The sequence below is a fragment of the Bombyx mandarina genome, chromosome 04, assembly GCF_030267445.1.
Source record: "Bombyx mandarina strain Sakado chromosome 04, ASM3026744v2".
In the NCBI taxonomy this organism is placed as follows: Eukaryota; Metazoa; Arthropoda; class Insecta; order Lepidoptera; family Bombycidae; genus Bombyx; species Bombyx mandarina.
The window spans coordinates 12,886,857-12,908,163 of record NC_143211.1 but is presented as its reverse complement, the minus strand read 5'-3'; the positions used below and the strand labels follow the sequence as shown (position 1 = coordinate 12,908,163).

The 21,307-nt window shown below is 38.3% G+C and overlaps 2 protein-coding genes across 15 annotated transcripts in view; one reads left to right on the top strand and one right to left on the bottom strand.

Moving 5' to 3' along the window:
* The window catches only part of Piezo (piezo type mechanosensitive ion channel component), a 60,027-nt gene extending 44,276 nt beyond the window's left edge, over positions 1 to 15,751 (top strand). For all 14 annotated transcript variants that reach the window (XM_089727088.1, XM_089727087.1, XM_089727085.1 and 11 more), the window contains 15 exons: positions 1,928 to 2,047; positions 2,960 to 3,046; positions 3,758 to 3,905; positions 4,713 to 4,927; positions 5,627 to 5,785; positions 6,165 to 6,291; positions 6,543 to 6,689; positions 6,763 to 6,863; positions 8,051 to 8,232; positions 8,983 to 9,163; positions 10,204 to 10,295; positions 10,891 to 10,985; positions 11,320 to 11,423; positions 12,917 to 13,058; positions 13,877 to 15,751. In XM_089727088.1, coding sequence (XP_089583214.1) covers positions 1,928 to 2,047; positions 2,960 to 3,046; positions 3,758 to 3,905; positions 4,713 to 4,927; positions 5,627 to 5,785; positions 6,165 to 6,291; positions 6,543 to 6,689; positions 6,763 to 6,863; positions 8,051 to 8,232; positions 8,983 to 9,163; positions 10,204 to 10,295; positions 10,891 to 10,985; positions 11,320 to 11,423; positions 12,917 to 13,058; positions 13,877 to 14,032 — 2,056 coding nt within the window. In that variant the 3' untranslated portion in view covers positions 14,033 to 15,751. The remainder of the gene's footprint in view (positions 1 to 1,927; positions 2,048 to 2,959; positions 3,047 to 3,757; positions 3,906 to 4,712; positions 4,928 to 5,626; positions 5,786 to 6,164; positions 6,292 to 6,542; positions 6,690 to 6,762; positions 6,864 to 8,050; positions 8,233 to 8,982; positions 9,164 to 10,203; positions 10,296 to 10,890; positions 10,986 to 11,319; positions 11,424 to 12,916; positions 13,059 to 13,876) is intronic.
* Positions 15,745 to 19,528, bottom strand: RpII140 (RNA polymerase II subunit RpII140). The gene has a single exon (XM_028176436.2). The coding sequence runs from the start codon at positions 19,344 to 19,346 to the stop codon at positions 15,819 to 15,821; it is 3,528 nt and encodes a 1,175-aa protein (XP_028032237.1). The 5' UTR covers positions 19,347 to 19,528; the 3' UTR covers positions 15,745 to 15,818.
* Between the last annotated feature and the right edge of the window lie 1,779 nt (positions 19,529 to 21,307).

Below are 21,307 nucleotides of genomic sequence, written 5' to 3'. Positions count from 1 at the left end.
ATTCGGCGATAGATGGCGTTACTCTTACCGGCTTAACAATATCTTAATATATATAAAATAGCGACCCGCCCTCGCTTCGCTTCGGAAACATTAAAACACACATGAAACCAAAAAATAAAAAATTAAAAAAAAATTAAAAAAAGTAGCCTATGTTCATCAGGGACAATGTCGGCTTCTAATGGAAAAATAATTTTTCAAATCGGTCCAGTAGTTTCGGAGCCTATTCGAAACAAACAAACAAACAAATCTTTCCTCTTTATAATATTAGTATAGATAAAACGTATTTATGCGCTTATGTTTACCAACAATTCGAGAACCGTTAGCCCAATTGATATGAAGCTGTGCACACGTGTAAAGGATGACATGACCACTCCGACGAAGATAGTTACTTTAGTGCTGAATACTTGGTGATTTTTATCTCTTGAACTGCTATGTATATTCCTAAAATTGTCTTACTTAGTCAGCTTTCTAAATCGTCTAAGAACTTTTATCTTTAAATATAAAATTGCATTTTGTTACGGGCGAAGCTGCAGGCGTAGCTAGTTCCCAACGAAATCATTTTACTGACATATTTTAAACACACCTGCACACTCTTGTTTTAAAACTTGAGCTTAGAGAGGACTCAGGGCAAGCGGGTATTAACATATTGTACATAGTATGAACTTCATTTGATGACTCAAATGAAGACTAAAAAACTATTCTGCATCTGAATTTTTGAATCTTTATGTTTCTTTTGTTTGTTTGCATCTTATTATTTTAATGTTCATATTACGGTTCACTGCTACTCTAATTTTCTACTTCTATTACTAGTAACCAAAGTTAAGGCTCTGCGATGGTGCAATCCTATTATTATATAGCACTAGCTGACCCGGCAGACTTTGTAGTGCCTCAATCGACAAATAAAAGAACTAAGCTTTTGTATAAAATAACCTTAAAACCAACCAAAAGGAATCCGTCCGACGGGGGACACATCAAAAGGAAAACAAAATTGTAATTTTTATTTATAGCCGAGCATTTTATTTATTTATTTATTTATTTATAACTTCTTATAGTGGAAAGTATAAAGGCGGACTTAATGCCATAGGCATTCTCTAACAGTCTACCTTAGGGGAGTGCAGAGATGAAGCTTGGTAGGTGTAGTGTGAAGGTGATATTATTTTTCATATTTATCTACCCTTTAAACCTTCTCTGGGTTTTTAAACCAAAATTAGCCAAGTCGGTCCAGCCGTTCTCGAGTTTTAGCTAGACTAACGAACAGCAATTCATTTTTATATATATATAGCGTAGAGTATAGAATGGCTTAATATAGTTTGAATGTACGGATCAGACAGTCGTTACCGTCGAGGGCGACGGTCGCAGCCACCGTTCTCGTTCCGCACGTTTGTGCTGAAGATGTCAGTGAAGAGAGCCCAGTTGCGGATAGGGCATCTGATGCGACCGCAAATCTTTATCTGCCATAAAGAATCAGACCGGTACATAAATCAAAAACTCAGCAGTTGTACGTGTAGTCCATAGGTACTGATTTAGATTAATATATGCAATAGACAGTATTTTTAAACTAAAACATTATGTACATTTTAGTTGAATAAACCATAAAAAAAGTGTTGGAAACCATATAGGACTAAACCCTGTTCATATATAGAGATCATTATTACTGAATTAGATTTGTATATGCAATAGTTAGTGTTTTTAAAATAAAGCAAGTAGTTGAACAAACCATAAAAAAATGTGTTGGAAAAATATAGGGCTAACTCTTGGTAATAATTATTTAGAATACTCAGTACCTCCACTATTTTCTAAACATTAAAACAGATGTAAGTATTTAGTGTACGGATTTTTATTGTTATTCAGATTATATAGTTTGTTGTCATTTAAAAAAATGCACTTTATACAATATGAAAGTACAATAAAAATGTTTTACATACAGACGAGAAGGTGAGGATGATAATGGCTCAAGCAGGAGTATCGGAGAGGAGGTACGCCTGCAAGAACAGCGAGACTATGAAGAAGCGGGACCCTCGAAACCAATCGACGATGATCATTACAAGTAAGAAGTGTTTTTACGACGTTTAATAAAAAAAAAATAGTGCGCGTGCAACTTGGTGCACGTGAAAGAAGTGAAAATTCTTTTGCGGTGTGTACTATTGTGGATTTCTACATTTTTCATCCTTAAATAAAACTTCTATTAAAATAGGAAATGCTGTGAAAAAGAGAAACAACCTCTTCACCATTTATATATGAGTCGTCTATTATCAAAGGTGGCAATCTGTGCATTTGAACAAAAAAATGTTATTGATATGTCAATACAGATTGATTTGAATATAATCGTCTCCTTCAAAGAATACGGTTCAAAACCTGCATTAAATAAAGGTTAATACTTAACCTGTTATTTATCTAAGATGTCGTTCAGTAGAGTTTTGTGACTGCCAATGGAATACAAAGTCAATAATTCGTTTTTCTGATTTACCAATAATTGTCCAAAAGTCACATTGCCGGCTTTGATAATAGTCGACTCATATATATTAAATTTTAATTAGTTTTTTTTTTAAATCCTTAATTAAAAGTAAAATATAAGACTGTTAATATGCTACTGCCCTCTACAGGAGCAATGAGAAATTAATAACAAGCCATCTAGTGGCCGACACCCGTAAATAGAATGTGTATAAGAGAAACGACGTAGCTCGCTTTCTCCAAGGTCGAGTGGTTCGCGAGACGCTCTGTCTATTTTCTCACTCTCGCTCTTCCTAAATTTTAGATTTTCTGTCTAGCCGTAACGAATCTGCCGCAAGTTAGATTTTACTCTCAACGCGCCTAAAGAATTTTACTTCAATAAACGCAATTAAAGAAAATAAAATGACATATACATATGTCATTTTTCTATAATATTTTAAGAAACCAATGAAACTAAAATTTATTGTAAACAAAAACTTTATTGAGAGTGCACTTTTTCGATTGACAGTGTAAACGACGATCAAGAGCCCATTATCGCTGTAACAACAACTATGGAAGACACGTACAAACATTATCCGAAAGTCATGCTTTTGTCGTAAGTAACTTCGAGTATTTTTTATTATTAGTTGCGTTGAACAAAAAATCATTCTATTAATATTGAAACTTAATTGAAATACTATTCATATGATGTCTAATGTTAAAACCAAAATAGTGGTAATGCGGCGTCCATCGCCTAAAAGTAGCCTTGCCTTTTTTCCCTACCTATTCTAGTAATCTCGAGGGGTCATTCTAGATTCACCAAGCTAGTAGGTGAGCTCACGGGGCTCAAACCGGGAGTGTTGCTAACACTGGCTCTAGCAAGAGCAGTGCTTCGCAGAGTCTACCACCGGATCGAAAACGCGACCCACTGACGAGATCTGGCGAGAAACTCAGTGGGCATGTCATGTGATAAAGCAGTGCGAGTACAATTTTTTCTAAGTGATACCCTATACCCCTACACTACGATACCCATCTGTCACTAATGAAACAATAAATAGATTTTGCTTCAAATTGACTACTCTGACAATGTATGGACGAGGGTATGTTGTGACGTCACACGTTGGATACCTCTGTATCCCACTTAGTTTCTAGCCGCATCTTCTGAGTCTGCGAAAAACTGGTCTTGCTAGGGCTAGTGTTATCAAATTCTCTCAGGTTGAGCTCACCTATCCGTCCGGGCGTAGCTGGAATAGCCTCTTAGGCTACCAGCGAATAGGAAGGAGGTAAAAAATATCCTATATATGAACACTGCACTCCGCACCGGCAGAGTGAAGCGGTACTTGCGTCCGACGCAGCGTTTCTTCAAGCGGATGTTGACGCCGGGCGCGCGCGTGACCGCTGACGTGTACGCGTACATGTTCCTGTGTGACTTCTTCAATTTCCTCGTCGTCATATTCGGATTTGCCGCTTTTGGGGTGAGACAACTACTATCCTAATATTTTCGTAGTTGACACTTCATCGGTGGTACCATTGTGACTCGCAAAAGCAACAAAAAATACACTTATGTATTTAGCTTGTTCTGCTTGTGATTGTGCGTCTTTAGAAGAGATAACTTGTCCCCTATAATCGAGATTTCGAATTAACGTACACATGATGTGTCTCTCTTAAAAAAATACCATTGAGATATCTCGTAAAGAACAGATAAGGACAGGCTTAACTGTTTTTTTTTTTATTGCTTAGATGTGTGGACGAGCTCACAGTCCATCTGGTGGCAAGTGGTTACTGGAGTCCATATACATCTACAACCGTAAATGCGCCACCCAGCTTGAGATATAAGTTCTAAGGTATCAGTATAGTTACAACGGCTGCCCCACCCTTCAAACCGAAACGCATTACTGCTTCACGGCAGAAATTGGCAGAGTGGTGGTACCTACCCGCGCAGACTCGCAAGAGGTCCTACCACCAGTAATGATGCAAATTATAATTTTGCTGGTTTGATTTTTATTACACGATGTTATTCCTTCACCGTGGAAGTCAATCGTGAACATTTGTTGAGTACGTATTTCATTAGAAAAATTGGTACCCGCCTGAGAGTCGAACACCGGTGCATCGCTCAACACGAATGCACCGGACGTCTTATCCTTTAGGCCACGACGACTTCAACTCACTTCGACTGTGTCTTTACCACCGATGTTCATTTATTACGGTGTTCACTTTACATGAGGTTTCTTCACTAATATATAAATTAATAATCGGTTCACTGTTCTAACTTCACCGTACAGACCCACCAGGGCGATGGCGGCGTTCAAGCGTACATAGAAGAGAACAAAGTGCCCATTCCGTTCCTAATAATGTTGATCCTGCAATTCATATTGATCATCATCGACCGAGCGTTGTATTTACGAAAGTACATGCTCGGCAAGATACTGTTCCAATACGCGCTCATCATCGGCGTTCACATCTGGATGTTCTTTGTGCTGCCCTTCATCACGGAGAGGTATGTCTTAACGAATGAAAAATATAAATATAGGTTTTTTTTTATTGCTTAGATGAGTGGACGAGCTCACAGCCCACCTGGTGTGATGTGGTTACTGGAGCCCATAGACATCTACGATGTAAATGCGCCACCCACCTTGAGATATAAGTTTTAAGGTTTCAAGTATAGTTACGACGGCTGCCCCACCCTTCAAACCGAAACGCATTACTGCTTCACGGCAGAAATAGGCAGGGTGGTGGTACCTACGTGGACTCAGAGGTCCTACCACCAGTAAGTATGACCTTACGTAACTGAGAACTGTTCTGCTTAGTGTAATTGGTGTCAGGTTGTAGGATCTTAATAATATAAATCCGTCTGTCTCAATAGTTTGTCTATCTATTGATCACATTACTTCGAAAAAAGTAATGTGGTGATGATGCTGCTCTGGACGGGATATTGGAGAAGTGAGGGTAGTTAATCAAACATGTGCTTAATATATTTGCAAACGATTTACACAATGAACTTAAAATATCGCGTAAAAAAGTAACAATCCTTTCCATTTCGGTCTCGAGATTTCATGATGAAATGACAGTGAAAAGCGGAAGTGAAAAATACCAAAACATCGATACATAAGTAAATACATTCATCGATATTACACTAACATATGAATACGTTACGTTGAAAGGGCAAGCGAAAACCGACCTGTTTTAATTTCCTTAGGTCGTTCAACACATTACCGCCCCCGCCAATGTGGTACATGATGAAATGCATCTATCTGCTGCTGTCGGCCTATCAGATACGCTGCGGGTACCCGAGACGTATCATCGGGAACTTCCTCTGCAAGTCCTACCGATTCCTGAACATGATATGCTTTAGAGGGTAAGTTTAGTATAGTCTAGAAAACCAATTTTAATCATTAAGTTTGTCAAGTCGTTAATATTCAATATACTGTTTGTGCCGATGTTAGGTGAAGTATGTCCAATAAAACGAAGATGGTCATTGAAAAATAATTCTGCCCTTGCTGAATTCTGAATGTATATCTCTCTTCCATTAATGTCTACCTCTTATTGTCTTGGGAAATATTAAGTTCCTCTCTACGGCTCTGACTGTATCGTCTCTTTATCCCGACCTTTCCACATTTATAAGTCATTTTTATTATCTTGTAAAAAATAATAACGCTGCGTTTGTGTGTAATTATTATAAGTAAATATATAGATTGAAAGTAAAAATAAATCAATAATTGGTGATCCGTTCGCAGATTTATGGCGGTTCCATTTGTATTCGAGCTGCGTACTTTAATGGATTGGATATGGACTGATACTTCCATGACTCTCATGGACTGGCTTAAAATGGAGGATATATTCGCTAGTGTTTTCCTGTTAAAGGTAATTTGTCTTACAAATATAATGTTGTCATGTTTATGTTCATGTCAAACACATTCTAGTATTTATGTTAAAGAAATTAACCAGTAAAGCTAACAAATTTGAGAACTGGTTATTTGAACTCAATACTCCAATTTAGTTTAAAAAAATTATTTCTCTTGACGTTTCGTTGTCGACAATGTATAGTTAAACAGACTTCAAAAACCGTTTAATATTCTAAAATAAAATGATTTTTAAATTTCAAATGTGTGTAGTGTTCTCGCTACGTAGAAGATGAATTTCCCCAACCACGGGGCGTGAAGAAGTCGAGCACATCCAAGTATCTATTGGGAGGCTGTGTACTGGCATTCGTCATTGCAATAATCTGGTTCCCGCTTGTTTTCTTCGCATTTGGAAATTCTGTAAGTAACCTCATAAAATATCTGCGAAGGAGAAATCAAAGAGATACTGAATCCTGTTGTTTGTCTGTCACAGGTTGGCCAACCGAACCCGCCGACTGACGTCACAGTCAAAATACGAATCGGGCCGTACCTCCCCGTCTACCAGATGTCAGCACAATCGCACAACATCGAAGGGTAAATTGATTTTTAATCTTAACAAAAGACAAAAACAAACAAAAATCGCAAGACAAAAAAAGCAAATTTGCATGAAAGCGATGTTTGCAAAACTTATAGATTTTACGTTAGATTCTGTGTCAAGATTTTTGGAACGAAGTTCCTTATCGCGCGTTGTGAAAGGGGGCTAGACGGAAAAAATTCTTACGAAAAGTTGTCACGACACTTTTTAGATCAATCAATGACCAATCAACGTGTAGGCGCTTATCGCGTGACATTGCTCGTATCCGATTGGTCCGCGTAATGAGTACAGTTTCTCGAGATAGCGTTTCAACAATAGTAATTTAGTTCATAGTATTGTTGGAGTTTACTCCTTTAGAATCGATTTACATATATAGGCCCGGGGTATGAAAATTATGGGGACCAAAATCGTACTAGCATGTCACACGAAATGCGTTATGCGCCTGATTGCGCATGTCACACGAAATGCGTTATCGCAGGTGACGCCGGGCTGCTGCGCCGGCAGTCCGCCACAAAGCCTCGTACTGATCGCGCGTTTCTCTCATTATTGTATTTTCATATATTTGTTAGTCGTTTGTTTTGTGTCTCGTTAATTTGTTAATAATCTGTAGTGTATCGTGTTGTCGTAATATAGAACTATTTCTCGTATTGTTTCGTTTAATTTTTTATATCCAGTAAACTCCAGTCGTGCGTCGGAGCGGACACACACACTTTTTTTTTTCTTCTTCATAATGCCGTAATTTATTATTATAACTTTAAAAAAAAATTACAATTCCTTCACTAATTAATCGAAAGGAACTTCGTTCCATCCGGGTGTCCGTTGACACCTCTGAAGTTTTTTTTTATAAAATTTAGACATGTTAAATAGAAATAAACCAAGGTACATCTCTAAAATCATTAACATTTCCTTGAGACCATGTCTACAAAAAGAAAAAGAAAAGACAATATTGTTGGGTTGTGGTAAATGAGAGTGGACTGTATTATTGGTTTTGATATCTTTATTAGTCCTTATGTGACAAATTAAAGATATATGAATATATGAAATCGATGTGTTGCCCTTGACGGCTGGAATTGAAAAGGGGAAAGTGTCATAGCGGACGTCACTCTTTGACACTTTTGACTTTCTGAATTCAAACAAATATTTTGTTTGTTTAATTTAAGATTAATAATTAGTTTATCATTAACAGATTCACCGAACAAGACTACACCCAGCTGAGCAACATGTACGGACGCAACCGAGCGGCGCAGACGTTCCTGTCGAACTACATGTACAACGACATCGCCGTCATCTACATCAACCCCATATCGACCATGAACTGGGTCATCTCGCCGCCTGAACTCAAACGACTCGAAATGGAGGCTTTATCCAGTGGGCATTCTACTTATTTTTTTTCAAACCGTGCTTCGTTTGTTACTAGTGTTACGCGCTGGGTCTCGGGATAAATAAAATTCCACCAAAGTACAACTAACAACTTTATTCGACGCTTAGAACACTTAAAACACTTCACTACACTTTAAAGATGCGTAAGACTGCGTGCCATCCCTGCAATGCTTTTATAGTCGATGCCTCATCCCTAGAATTATCGAGAATATTCCACACATCTTTAGTATTGTGTTTCCGCTATCTGACAATAGATGGCGTTGTACTTTTTGAGCGTTCTAGGTGCTACTAGATCCTTCGATATTCGTTCGACTATTCGACGATAGATGGGGTTATTCTTACCGGCGTAACACTAATAAGACTAATGAGACTATTAACGTGTAGAAATATTAAAGAAAAAACAGTACGCTGCATATAATTAAAATAATAAGTGCTGCCTGTTTTTGTAAAACTTATTGCAACGATCAGTGTATCGTTTACTAATTTACTTAAAATATTAATATGATTGACCAGCTGGTCTGGTGTTTAATAACTTTGACTGCTGCACTATAGATTTCAAGCTCGACTCTCGGACCAGTATTTTTGTTAAGCTCACGCTAAAGTTAAAGCTAGAGCTCAAGCCGTTCACATACTATTCATATCATCAATGTGTATTTCTAGTACCTTACGGTAGAGAATTTGATCGTAAAGCATTGATTAAATATACAAGTTTGTTAACTATCGTGGTTTGGTATACAGATGCGTCATTACAAGTGAAATTCACATACGTGATAACTCACCCGACGAACGCGGTCCCGAGCCCGCCAACCCTGGAGGACCAGCGCGAGGTCACGCTGCCGGCCTTCGTGGAGGGACGCGCCAACCCTGACCGCGGCCTGCTCACCGACATGCTCAACGGCACCGCGCCCGCCGACGCCTGGTACTCCGCCTCTCCTACGCTTTGATGTCTAATGCTGGTCAACGCTGATGTTTAAACCGGACGTTTTTTTTTTTATTGCCTTTGTTGGCAGACGAGCATACGGCCCACCTGATGATGAGTGGTTACCGTCGCCCATGGACCTCAGCAATGCCAGGGGCAGAACCAGGTCGCTGCCTACCGCTTAATACTCTCCACAAGCCTCTTTTAAAGAAGAACATGTCATAGCGCTCGGGAAACACTGTGGAGGGGAGCTCATTCCATAGCCGGATGGTGCGTGGCAAAAAAGACCTCTGGAAACGCACTGTGGATGAACGCAGCGTTTCCAGATAATATGGATGATTCTGCTTCGACGGCGGGAGGTGCGATGATAAAAAGGAGATGAGGAGATCGACGTCTATTATTTTCTGAAATTCAGATTTCAGTGATACATTTCTGCTCTCCATCGTTTTATCTAAATACTAGACGCACTCCACCAAGCTACAAAACGGGATCGACGGAGACAGCTGGTTGACGGAATCGGACGGAGTCACGACCCTCAGAATTGAGGGACCGATCGAAGAGACAGATCGTATTAAGCGTTCAATGTCTGGCTAACAAACAAGGGCATTTATTAATTACAATAAGAACAAAAAAACTGGTGTATGTGTATGTGTATACTTTATATATCAAATAGCGTTACCTCAACAACAGAGATGACATTGAACTCTCGATTGGAACTACAAATAATTTTGCAATTAATGGAATGATACTGGCAAAATAAAACAATTAATAGAACAAAACTCGTCACACCAAACTCTGCGTTAACAACCCTAAACCTTGTCCCGGTCATAGCAACCATAACGAATATATTCCATTCATTAATAGGGTCACAACATATGCGAGAAATAATGACCATAATAGTATTTACATAAATACATAAGTGTCCGCGAGTCGCATAAATTTTTATTTACAATTTCCGATCAACACCCTAATACACCGTAAAACTAGTTATAATGTTATAATCATAATGTCGTTATCTTAACGGTTGTGATTGTTTTTAGGTTCAACGTGTCGACTCTGTTTCCGAAGTTCATCAAGGTATTCAATAAAGGCACAACGAAACCAGCGTCTCAACTCATGCCGCCCGACGATGGTGAGCTAACCAATAATTTCACGTTCCATACAACATTTATGACAAACCTCGAAAGAAGAAAATAAAACAGATAAGGCGTGGTATAAGTCCACACTGATAGGGTTACCACTTCTCTCTTACCACCTTCTTGTTAGTTTCCGCGGCGAAGCAGCTATATTTTCTGCTTTGAAGGGTGGGATAGCCCTATGCACTACTTTTTTTTTGCGTAGATGGGTGGACGAGCTCACAGCCCACCTGGTGTTAAGTTGTTACTGGAGCCCATAGACATCTACAACGCAAATACGCCACCCACCTTGAGATATAAGTTCTAAGGTCTGAAGTATAGCTACAACGGCTGCCCCACCCTTCAAATCGAAACGCATTACTGCTTCACGGCTGAAATAGGCAGGGTGGTGGTACCCACCCGCGCGGACTCACAAGAGGTCCTACCACCAGTACGGCTACGACCTCAAGTATCAAGGTTAATGGGGGGATCTCCATGATAAATTTATTAGCCAATTTAAAATTAAAATATTTCCTCAGCGTATTGTGTTCAGGCAAGTTCGGTTTTAATAAACGTTACATTAAGTAAACTAAGTTCGATTGTAATTTTCAGACCCCGATGCCCGGCAGTACCGAGACGTGCAGCTCCGCTTAGAGAGACAAGACTCCAACATGTACTGGCGTGTACGCGAGAGATGCGCTACGGGTGTAAGTGATGCGATAATAAATTACATCTTAACAGCTTGTGAACGCATTACCTCATATCTTTTAAAGCTTATAATTAGATTAGAAACCGTTCAATTCATATCCCTAATTTCCATCATGGCCGAAGTGAGAGTTACAATAATAGGACAATTTGAAAAAGAAACGGTTTGACGCTCAGGTACGCCGCGTGTATGCATTAAATATATTTTTTCGTTGATATTTGGAAATTCGTGAATTTTTGACATTGAAATTGTCCACCATACATAGTTATGCTCTAGTTAGTAAATTTTTATTTATGTTATAATTCCCGTGCTACATACGCGCGTTGTTTAAACAGGACTCGTTAGCTTCGCTTCCGTTGAACAACTGCGACATGCTGGTCATGTACACCTTCAACGATAAACTCTTCCCAGAAACGTTAAACTTCATATCCGGAAGCGGGTAAGTTCGTTTATATGAAAACTATGCACGCTATGCATTCTGTCGGTAATATTTGAAAGAAAAAAAAAGTGTGCTTGTTCTTTATGCATTCCTAAAGTGCTCATCCGATTGTGATTAAACTTTGTTCAACTTGGCACACCAGGAAAGGTTTCTGTTATAGTACCATAAACTGGCGATAGTCCACTTCGATAAAGCGGCACGACACGAGAACCCTCTCATCGTGGCCGCCGGTAACTACATTCCCGATCCTGCGGACAGAATGGAAAGCAGTCAACGTCGCCCAAAACACGTCATTTCGGATCCTCCCGGTCCACTAACGGTGCTTCTAGGTACCTCAAGCACCGGTCACCGTTGTAGTCGAACCCGTCGCTTACGACGAAGGGCTCGACGAGTAAATTAACCCTCAGACACAGCCCACTGAGTTTCTCACCGGATCTTCTCAGTGGGTCGCGTTTCCGATCCGGTGGTAGATTCTGCGAAGCACGGCTCTTGCTAGGGTTCGTGTTAGCATCGTCGTCTGGTTTGAGCCCCGTGAGCTCACCAACTAGTTAAGGTTACGCTGAAATAGCCTCTCAAGGCTATCAGCTTAGGTAGGAAAAAATATGGCGATAGATGGCGCGCGACTAATCTCAATAAAAATATATTTTTCAAACAGCTAATGATGGTCGCAGTGGAATTGTCGGTTTCATTAGTCCGAATTATGTAAATTATTTGCTTCTTTTAGTTCGATATTTGTTAATATTTATAATGTGACTAATGACCCGCCCTCGCTTCGCTTCGGAAACATTAAAACACACATGAAACAAAAAAAATAAAATAAAATTTTTTTAAAAAAAAGTAGCCTATGTTCATCAGGGACAATGTCGGCTTCTAATGGAATAAGAATTTTTCAAATCGGTCCAGTAGTTTCGGAGCCTATTCGAAACAAACAAACAAACAAATCTTTCCTCTTTATAATATTAGTATAGATATACTGCCGACACTTGCGCACTCGAGCCATTATGGTCAATGGCCAATTATGGTCAATGTGCGTACTTTTGTGATTTTTTACGTAATTATACATAACACAAGATTTTAAAGGGTATGTTATTTCTTCATTACTGAGTAGACTTTTGCTGTTCAAAATTTGTATAATTTGGAAATGTGAATAAATTTTAACGCAAATTTATATCAACATGTTTATTGAACGTAATTTAGTCAAAAGTCAAACAAAAGTTTAAAACAAAATTAACAAAGGTGTTTCGAACCGTGTAATCGTTTTTTTTAGTATGAATTATTGAACGACCTTATCATACTGAACTTTAAATATAAACGCATAGTTTTGTATGGGTCGAGTCCTAGTTTATACTAACAACGTTATACTATACAATTTAAACTTCGACCTCTAGTCTCAAGGTCTACAGGTGGGTGGGCCGTGACTTCTTTCACTCATAGACTATACTAGACATAGACTATAGAATACTAAATGAATAACAAACAAACACGCAACCCAGTATAATCGGGCTGTACACGACTTTCGTGTTCCTCGCGTCTCGGATACTGCGCGGCTTCTTCTCCGGCATCTACACCAAGATCATGTTCGACGACCTGCCCAACGTGGACCGCGTGCTGCAGCTCTGCCTCGACATTTATTTGGTAACTACACGAAGCGATTATACTAGCTCTATTTATTTTTTTATTGCTTAGATGGCTGGACGAGCTCACAGCCCACCTGGTGTTAAGTGGTTACTGGAGCCCATAGACATCTACAATGCTAATACGCCACCCACCTTAAGATATAAGGTCTCAGTATAATTACAACGGCTGCTCCACCCTTCAAACCGAAACGCATTATTGCTTCACGGCAGCAGAAACACCCTTCAGAAATAGGCGGGGTGGTGGTACTTACCCGTGCGGATTCACAAGAGACCCTACCACCAGTAATTACGCAAATTATAATTTTATATAGCTCTAGCTATCGTATAAGCGTAAAAGCTAGCGTCATCACTAAAAATGTAATTTGAATACTTTAAGGGTCCATTCACACAGACCGGATCATACACGTTTGGAATTGGCCGGAGCGGAGCCGCTAACTGTTTCACATAGACCGGCTGGAAGAGATTTGAAAACGGAATCGGAGCCGATCGGCTACGCGAGCCAGAAAGAGCGCGCAATCGGAGCCGATCGGCTTCTTATATTATTTCACATGCAGCGCGTTCAAGCATTCTCAATGACGAAAAGTGCACATGCAAAAATAAACTATACTACTATTACCCAAAAATCAGAATTTCTTAACTGCCTGCGGGATTTGTGACACTAGCAGCATCGCTCGACACAAGTATAACTGGCGCCTTATGCTTTAGCCCACGACGATCACTAAAATTATGAAATTATTAAATTCTGCTTCTTACTACGAAGTAAGGATGGATGTTTCATATGTTTCACAATTCGTAAATTGAGCATTTGTATCACAGGTTCGGGAAGCTCTAGAGCTGTCTCTGGAAGAGGACTTATTTGCGAAACTGGTGTTCCTGTATCGGTCGCCGGAGACTATGATCAAGTGGAGTCGGCCCAAGGAGGAGCCCGAGGAGCAGCGGGCGCTCCCGCCCTCGCGCTCCGAGAGGAGTTGAGCACGCTGATTATAATCTCACGGATAACTCTGACCATCCACCACGTCCGTCGTTCTAACTCTAAAGGCTTCGTCTAACAGAACGCATAATTAGCGCTCGTCAGAGCGCTAAACTGACGGCGCGCTATGACGCCGAGATGTGTTGTACTACTATGGTAACATACCGTCAAACAGAGCCCCTGCGCTAAAAGTACGCAACGCTCTGTCGCGGCGTTCGGACGCTTTGACGTCAAGCGTTGTAATTTTTTACAAATTTTATTTTAGCGTCCGAGTGAATGTGTATTAAAATACTGGATAATGCCCGAAAAATTAATACAATTAGTTAGGAAATACCCAATATAATTTGGCGAATGCGTTGCGTCAAGGATCGTTGGGCTCGTCTAGTCAATTTTTGTGACATGAAAAGAGCGCGACGTTAAAACGCAGCGCTAAGTACACGTTTTGTTTGACGAAGCCTTAAGTCCGGTACGTGTTGTATCTGCTAATTTTATCTCCACGGGAACTAGAAAGCATCTTTCGTTAAAGTCTACGCTACGTGGAATCTTGTTGCGTGAACATCTCTTAGGCAACGATCGTTTTGAATACGCCTACGTAATTAATTGTAAACGTCCATTTTTATATTTGTTATCATGACCATGCAGTCAACGTTAGAACGCGTTATTGCATCCATCTATTGAATTAGTTGTACAGTAATTTTATATACATATACGTATATAACATTAAGATTAAAAAAATATTTTCCCAATGAGATAAATAATAATTTAATTCTAATTATTTGATTTTAAGACAGCTATATTTGATTCGCACTCGTAATTTTGCACTAACAATTTAATGATTATCAAGTTTAGGTGCACACGGGTCATTCATAATTTTCACTAGATGGTAGGTACGCATTTAGCTGCGAGACAATTTATTTCCTTGTCACACAGTAACCAACGTACGCTCTCTTACGAACAATAAAGAACTGATAGTTTTATTATGTACTCACAAAGTTTATATTTTAGTTACATAAATATAGTTCAATAACTATTTTCACACATAATTGTGAGACACGTGTTGGATGCTTTATTTTTCTACCTAATTGTCTTTTGAATTTTTCATAATTAAGTGTCTGCAACCAGATCTTAAGGTAGTTATAGTATAATGCACATAGAAATAACAAATGCGCTAAATGTCTTCTTCACCTTAAAATGAACAAGTATAGGTAAATTACCTAAAATATGTAATCTGCATTTTAATTGATTACGCATGTCAACATATCGCGGTTAGTTGTGATTTGATGACATTTGCGATTAATTTTTTAAATTTCAATCTGGTAGTGTACACATGCAGGACTACCAAAGTTCCAGTTTTTTTTTACTTTAAAAAAGATAACTATGTTACGCGTTTTTATTTATTCTTTTATAAAAGAACTATGTGAAAACTATTGTGTGCAATTTTGTTCAATTAGATTTATATTATTAAATATAGTAATTTATTATATCTTATAATCACAAGTTGCTATAAATAGTAATATTGAGGTTTGGTTACATGAAATGTTTAGTGATGTTTGTTAGTTCATAAATATACATTTATTAATTGAATGTCTAATGAAGTGTTGACTGGTCGGATTTCTGAATCATAAGCCAGAAACAAAGTACACAATTTTTTCTATTGTGATCTTGTGTTATTAAGTTGCATTTAATGTTGTCGGTTTGTAATAAAACTCTTACAAAAACGATTAGATTTTATTTTATTTTAAATCTTAATAGTTGACAGTGAATTATTTTCTTATCAAATTATAATACTTAACTCACTACCATTAGTCTAGGAGCGATATTCATCGACATTAGTTCCTGGAATAGTAACTTGGCTGCATATGGTAAACGGATTTGCGAAATTTGAGTTTTGTTTTTGCAGCCTTTGCATTCAAATGTATTGTTACGCAAATTAGCTATAGCGATCAGGCCGCAGAAATTACACACGTGTATACGGTAAGGATCTGATACTTCAAATAAACGTTCACGTAAAAATTGGGCAGCTCCGTGTGCAATCTGACAATCACGTTCCATTTCACCAAAACGTAATCCACCATCTCTTGCCCTACCTTCCATAGGCTGTCTCACTAGAATTTGTACTGGACCTCTAGCTCTAGAATGAATTTTATCATCGACCATGTGCTTTAAACGTTGGTAGTAAGTTGGTCCCAAAAAAACTTGCGCATTAATTTTACGGCCTGTATGCCCATTGTACATGACTTCATTACCACGTAGATGGTAACCATAATCTTGTAATAGAGATGATATTTTTTGCACATTTACGGCATCATTGAATGGGGTTGCATCGCCGATCTCTCCCTTATTGGAAGATACTTTCCCTTGTATACACTCAATCAAGTGACCAATTGTCATACGTGAAGGGATAGCGTGAGGATTAATAATGATATCTGGTGTTATACCTTCGCAAGTAAATGGCATATCTTCTTGCCTGTATTGAATTCCACATGTTCCTTTTTGACCATGTCGTGAAGCAAACTTATCTCCAATTTGCGGGATGCGTACAGATCTGACTCGAATTTTACAAAATTTATAACCTTCGCTATTTAATGTCAACATTACTTGGTCGACAATTCCAGTTTCACTATTACGTAAGAAAGTGGATGCATCTCGCTTTGTAAATCGTTTTGTTGTACCTTCCAATTCATCATCATTTTCTGGTAAAGTTATAGTTTTTCCTATGACAACATCATCACCTGATACTCTAATACCAGGAGCAATAATACCATCATCATCTAATTTGTCATACAGAGCATTCCTCATACCCTGACATGTCTGTCTGGTTGGTTTTTCAAACTGTTCTTCTTGTTCTCCATTTCTTTTAGATTCAGAATCTTTGTATGAACGGTAAAATACGGATCTAAAGAATCCTCTCTCTACAGCAGATGCATTCAAAATAACACTGTCTTCTTGGTTATATCCGGTATAACAAAGAATAGCAACAATGGAGTTAATTCCTGCTGGCAATTCTCTAAATCGTAAGTATTCCATAGATCTTGTCGTAACCAGGGGTTTGTGAGGATAATACAAAACATGAGCCAGTGTATCCATTCTAACATGGAAATTTGTGATATAAACTCCCATAGCTTGTTTACCCATAGCACTTTGATAAGTATTTCTGGGACTTTGATTATGATCTGGGAATGGAATAATAGACGCACAGACACCCAGAATCATTGCAGGATGAATCTCACAATGTGTATAAGTAGTACAATATGCATATTCTTTAACTTGATTCAAGTCATCTAAACTCATGGCAATCATCACAGTTTCTTCTTCCAAAGTATCAATATATTCAACTACTCCACTAGCCACCAAATTTTGCCAACCATAATTATTGTAGTCCTTTTCTTTTAAATCATCTATGTGCTTCTTTTTCAACAATAGGACACCATTATTGACAATAAGTAATGGTCTACAAATTCTACCTGCATCTGTATAGATTCTGATTTCTCTGTCTCTTATATCTCTAATCATACTGACTTCAGAGACAATGATGTCCATATGACGTCTTAGTTTACGTAGTGTAGCCATCAACTGTTCTGGGTCCCTGTGTATTCCTACCCAACAACCATTCACAAATATCTTTGTGGCATCAGCTATAGCTGATGGTGCAATTTCTTCCAAGTTTTCCATTGACCATTCTTCCAAGAACTCCAAAATTGGTGAAGGTTGACTTCCTACTGAGATATAAGCCATTAATGCTAAATTCTTCACTAAGCCAACAGCAGCTCCCTCTGGAGTTTCAGCAGGACAAATCATACCCCATAAAGTATTGTGCAATTGACGTGGTTTAGCAAGTTTACCATCACGTCCAATTGGAGAATTGACACGTCTTAAATGGGATAAAGTAGATGCAAAAGTTAATCTGTTCAACACTTGAGATACTCCAGCTCGGGCCTGATGAGCTTTCTTTTGGTCACCCCAATTACCAGTTGCCAAAGAATAACGAAGACCATCAGTGATGATTTTTGTTTTAATAGCAAGTTCCAAGTTGAAATCTTTTCCTCTATCAATAAATTTTTGAGCATACATTCGGACTTCTTTTAGTAAATTTTTGAATAAGCCTCTAAATAGAAAAGCCAAAAGTGGTCCTGCTAAATCTAACCTTTTGTTGCCATAATGATCTCTATCATCCAGTTCTCTTCGACCCAAAGCAGCTAATAATAATCTGTGTACCATGTAGCCTAGAAAATAAGCTTTTTTTGTTTCACAAAAATCTGATACTCCAACATGTGGCAACATTTCCTTTTGTAAGATTTCTCTAGCATATTTAATACGTCTTTCTTTGGTGACACCTGGGCGTGCCCCTCGGCTTCCAATAAAATTGAGTGCTACATTTTGTTCTTGAATGACAAAAGCCTCATCAAGAGATGGCTTAACCATTTCCATCATTTCTGGATCATCAAAATCATATATAATGTGTTCCAATATATCTCTATCAGCAACAAAACCTAAAGCTCTGAATACAATCATTATAGGTATGTCTTGTTTGATATATGGGACAATTGCCATAATTCTTTGACCTATAGCAGATTTCTTTATATTTTGTCCTCCTCGAGCCATCATATTAACCCATAATGTAGATGTCGGTCTAGAACTATGTTCCAGACATGATCTTATTTCTGTTTTGTAAGCATATTTGCCATCCTTCATGCTGAATACATAGACAGTATTGGTAGCCATTTTTTCCTGTGCAATTAGTACTTTTTCTGATCCATTAATAATGAAGTAACCACCAGGATCTAAGGGGCATTCATTCAATTCTGACAAGTCACGGTCAGTCAAACTGTTTAGTAAGCAATATGTAGATCTAAGCATAATAGGAATCTTGCCAATAAATGTTTTCTGATGTTGCGTTTCAATAGGATCCTCATGTTCTTTCTCTATTGTTTTTGTAATATCAACATATAAAGGTGCCGAATATGTTAAATTACGAAGACGTGCTTCATTGGGCATCATGGGAGATGGAGCTCCATCTTTCTCCCAATGAGTAGGTTTAGATAAATAAATTTGGTCAAATTTTAGACGATATTTTGGTGGTGTTTCCATCTCACCAGAGAAATGTTGTGCTTCTGCTTGTAATTCTATGGGTGGAGAATCTTCAACTATACGTTGTACCGACATTTGAATAAATTCATCGAAGCTATCTAATTGCTGTCTCACTAGACCCTTTTCATCGAAATAAGCGTTGATGACAATCCAGCAAGCTTCTTGCCAAAGCTCAGGTGTTATTTCCACATCTTCCTCTTCGTATTGATCATCTTCTGTATCATACATCTTCGCTAAAGCGAGTGTTGTATTTAAAAAATATACAATAGGCTATTAATGGCCTTTCTGTATTTTCAATTGGAAAATATTAATATAGCAAACGCGTCGTCGTCGCCTTTCCTAGGCCTCAAATATAATCATAGATTATACACTTAAGAGAATATAATAAGTGTATAATCTATGTCCTAGGCTCTATTATCTATGGTAGCAAATATCATAGATTAAACAAAGCAAATATTATGTGCTTAATGGCTCAGTGAATTTAGCCCCTTTTTTTTTATTATTTGTTCGTCGTTTGTTCGTTAATGGTGGCATGTAAAAATTGTTTGTTCGTCTTTTATTTATTTATAATTAATTAAACAAATGATCACATTAAGTTGGCCCCTTTTACTAGATATCTTTATTTTTATCACTGAGATTAATTAATTTTGATCAATTATCGTTGGTTTGACGACTATTGGTGATTGTTCGATCATAAAAATAATTGAATTCCCAATTATTAATTATTTTAAACCTAATAAGCAAACCATCACCGTAGAAAATAAATATAACTAGTCAGGTCATAAGTATTGTCACAGAGTAAAAACTTTTCTTTTAGAATGCTGGCCACAAAAAAGTTTATTGAATTCAAATTTCGAATTGTTCATGAAAATAAAAATGTATACTTTTAGAATTTTACTCATTTTTAAATATGGAGTGGACGCTTAAAAAAGACCGTGTTGCAGTTATTGCGTTGCATCGTTGCGGTTACGCGCCAATTCAAATTTTTAACATACTGAAAAATTTGAATATAACCAAAAGATTCGTTTATCGTACCATCAAACGATACAATGAAGACTCTAGTGTAGATGACAAGGTCAAGGTCAAGAAGTGGTCGCCCTCGGTCTGTTAGGACTCCAGCAGTGATAAAAGCTGTGAAGGCGCGAATTTAAATAAATCCCAAACGTAAGCAGAAACCGTTGGCCCTTCAGATGGGGTTAAGCAGAACCACGGTGAAAAGGGTGTTAAATGAAGACTTAGGGCTTCGGGCATATCGAAGAAAAACAGGACATCGTTTGAATGCTCGTCTAATGGACCTGAGACTGAAGAGATGCCGCGCTTTGTTGAAGCGGTACGCGGGAAAAAAATATCAGGAAATTCTTTTTTCGGATGAAAAAACTTTTACCGTAGAAGAGAGTTACAACAAACAAAATGATAAGGTGTACGCACACAGTAGTGAAGAAGCGAGCAACCGTATTCCACGTGTCCAACGAGGTCATTTTCCATCCTCGCTCATGGTATGCTTGGGAGTTTCTTATTGGGCTTAACAGAGGTACATTTTTGTGAGAAAGGTGTAAAAACGAATGCAGTTGTGTATCAAAATACAGTCTTGACGAACCTTGTGGAACCTGTTTCTCATACCATGTTCAATAACAGGCACTGGGTATTCCAACAAGATTCGGCGCCAGCTCATAGAGCGAAGAGCACACAAGACTGGCTGGCGGCGCGTGAAATCGACTTCATCCGGCACGAAGACTGGCCCTCCTCCAGTCCAGATTTGAATCCGTTAGATTACAAGATATGGCAACACTTGTAGGAAAAGGCGTGCTCAAAGCCTCATCCCAATTTGGAGTCACTCAAGACATCCTTGATTAAGGCAGCCGCCGATATTGACATGGACCTCGTTCGTGCTGCGATAGACGACTGGCCGCGCAGATTGAAGGCCTGTATTCAAAATCACGGAGGTCATTTTGAATAAACTTTAGTGTCATAAGAATCTATGTTTTGTTAAGTTCATTTTGGTATATGAATGGTTACATAATGAATAAACTTGTTTCAATTATTTTACATTAAACATGTGACAGAATTTATGATCTGACTAGGTATATTCAATATCATTAAAAATAACTGAATTGACCAAACCGGCGCATGGGCAGTGTAGGCCGCTGTAGGCGTGAGGTGATGGTTTGCTTATTAGATATAAAATAATT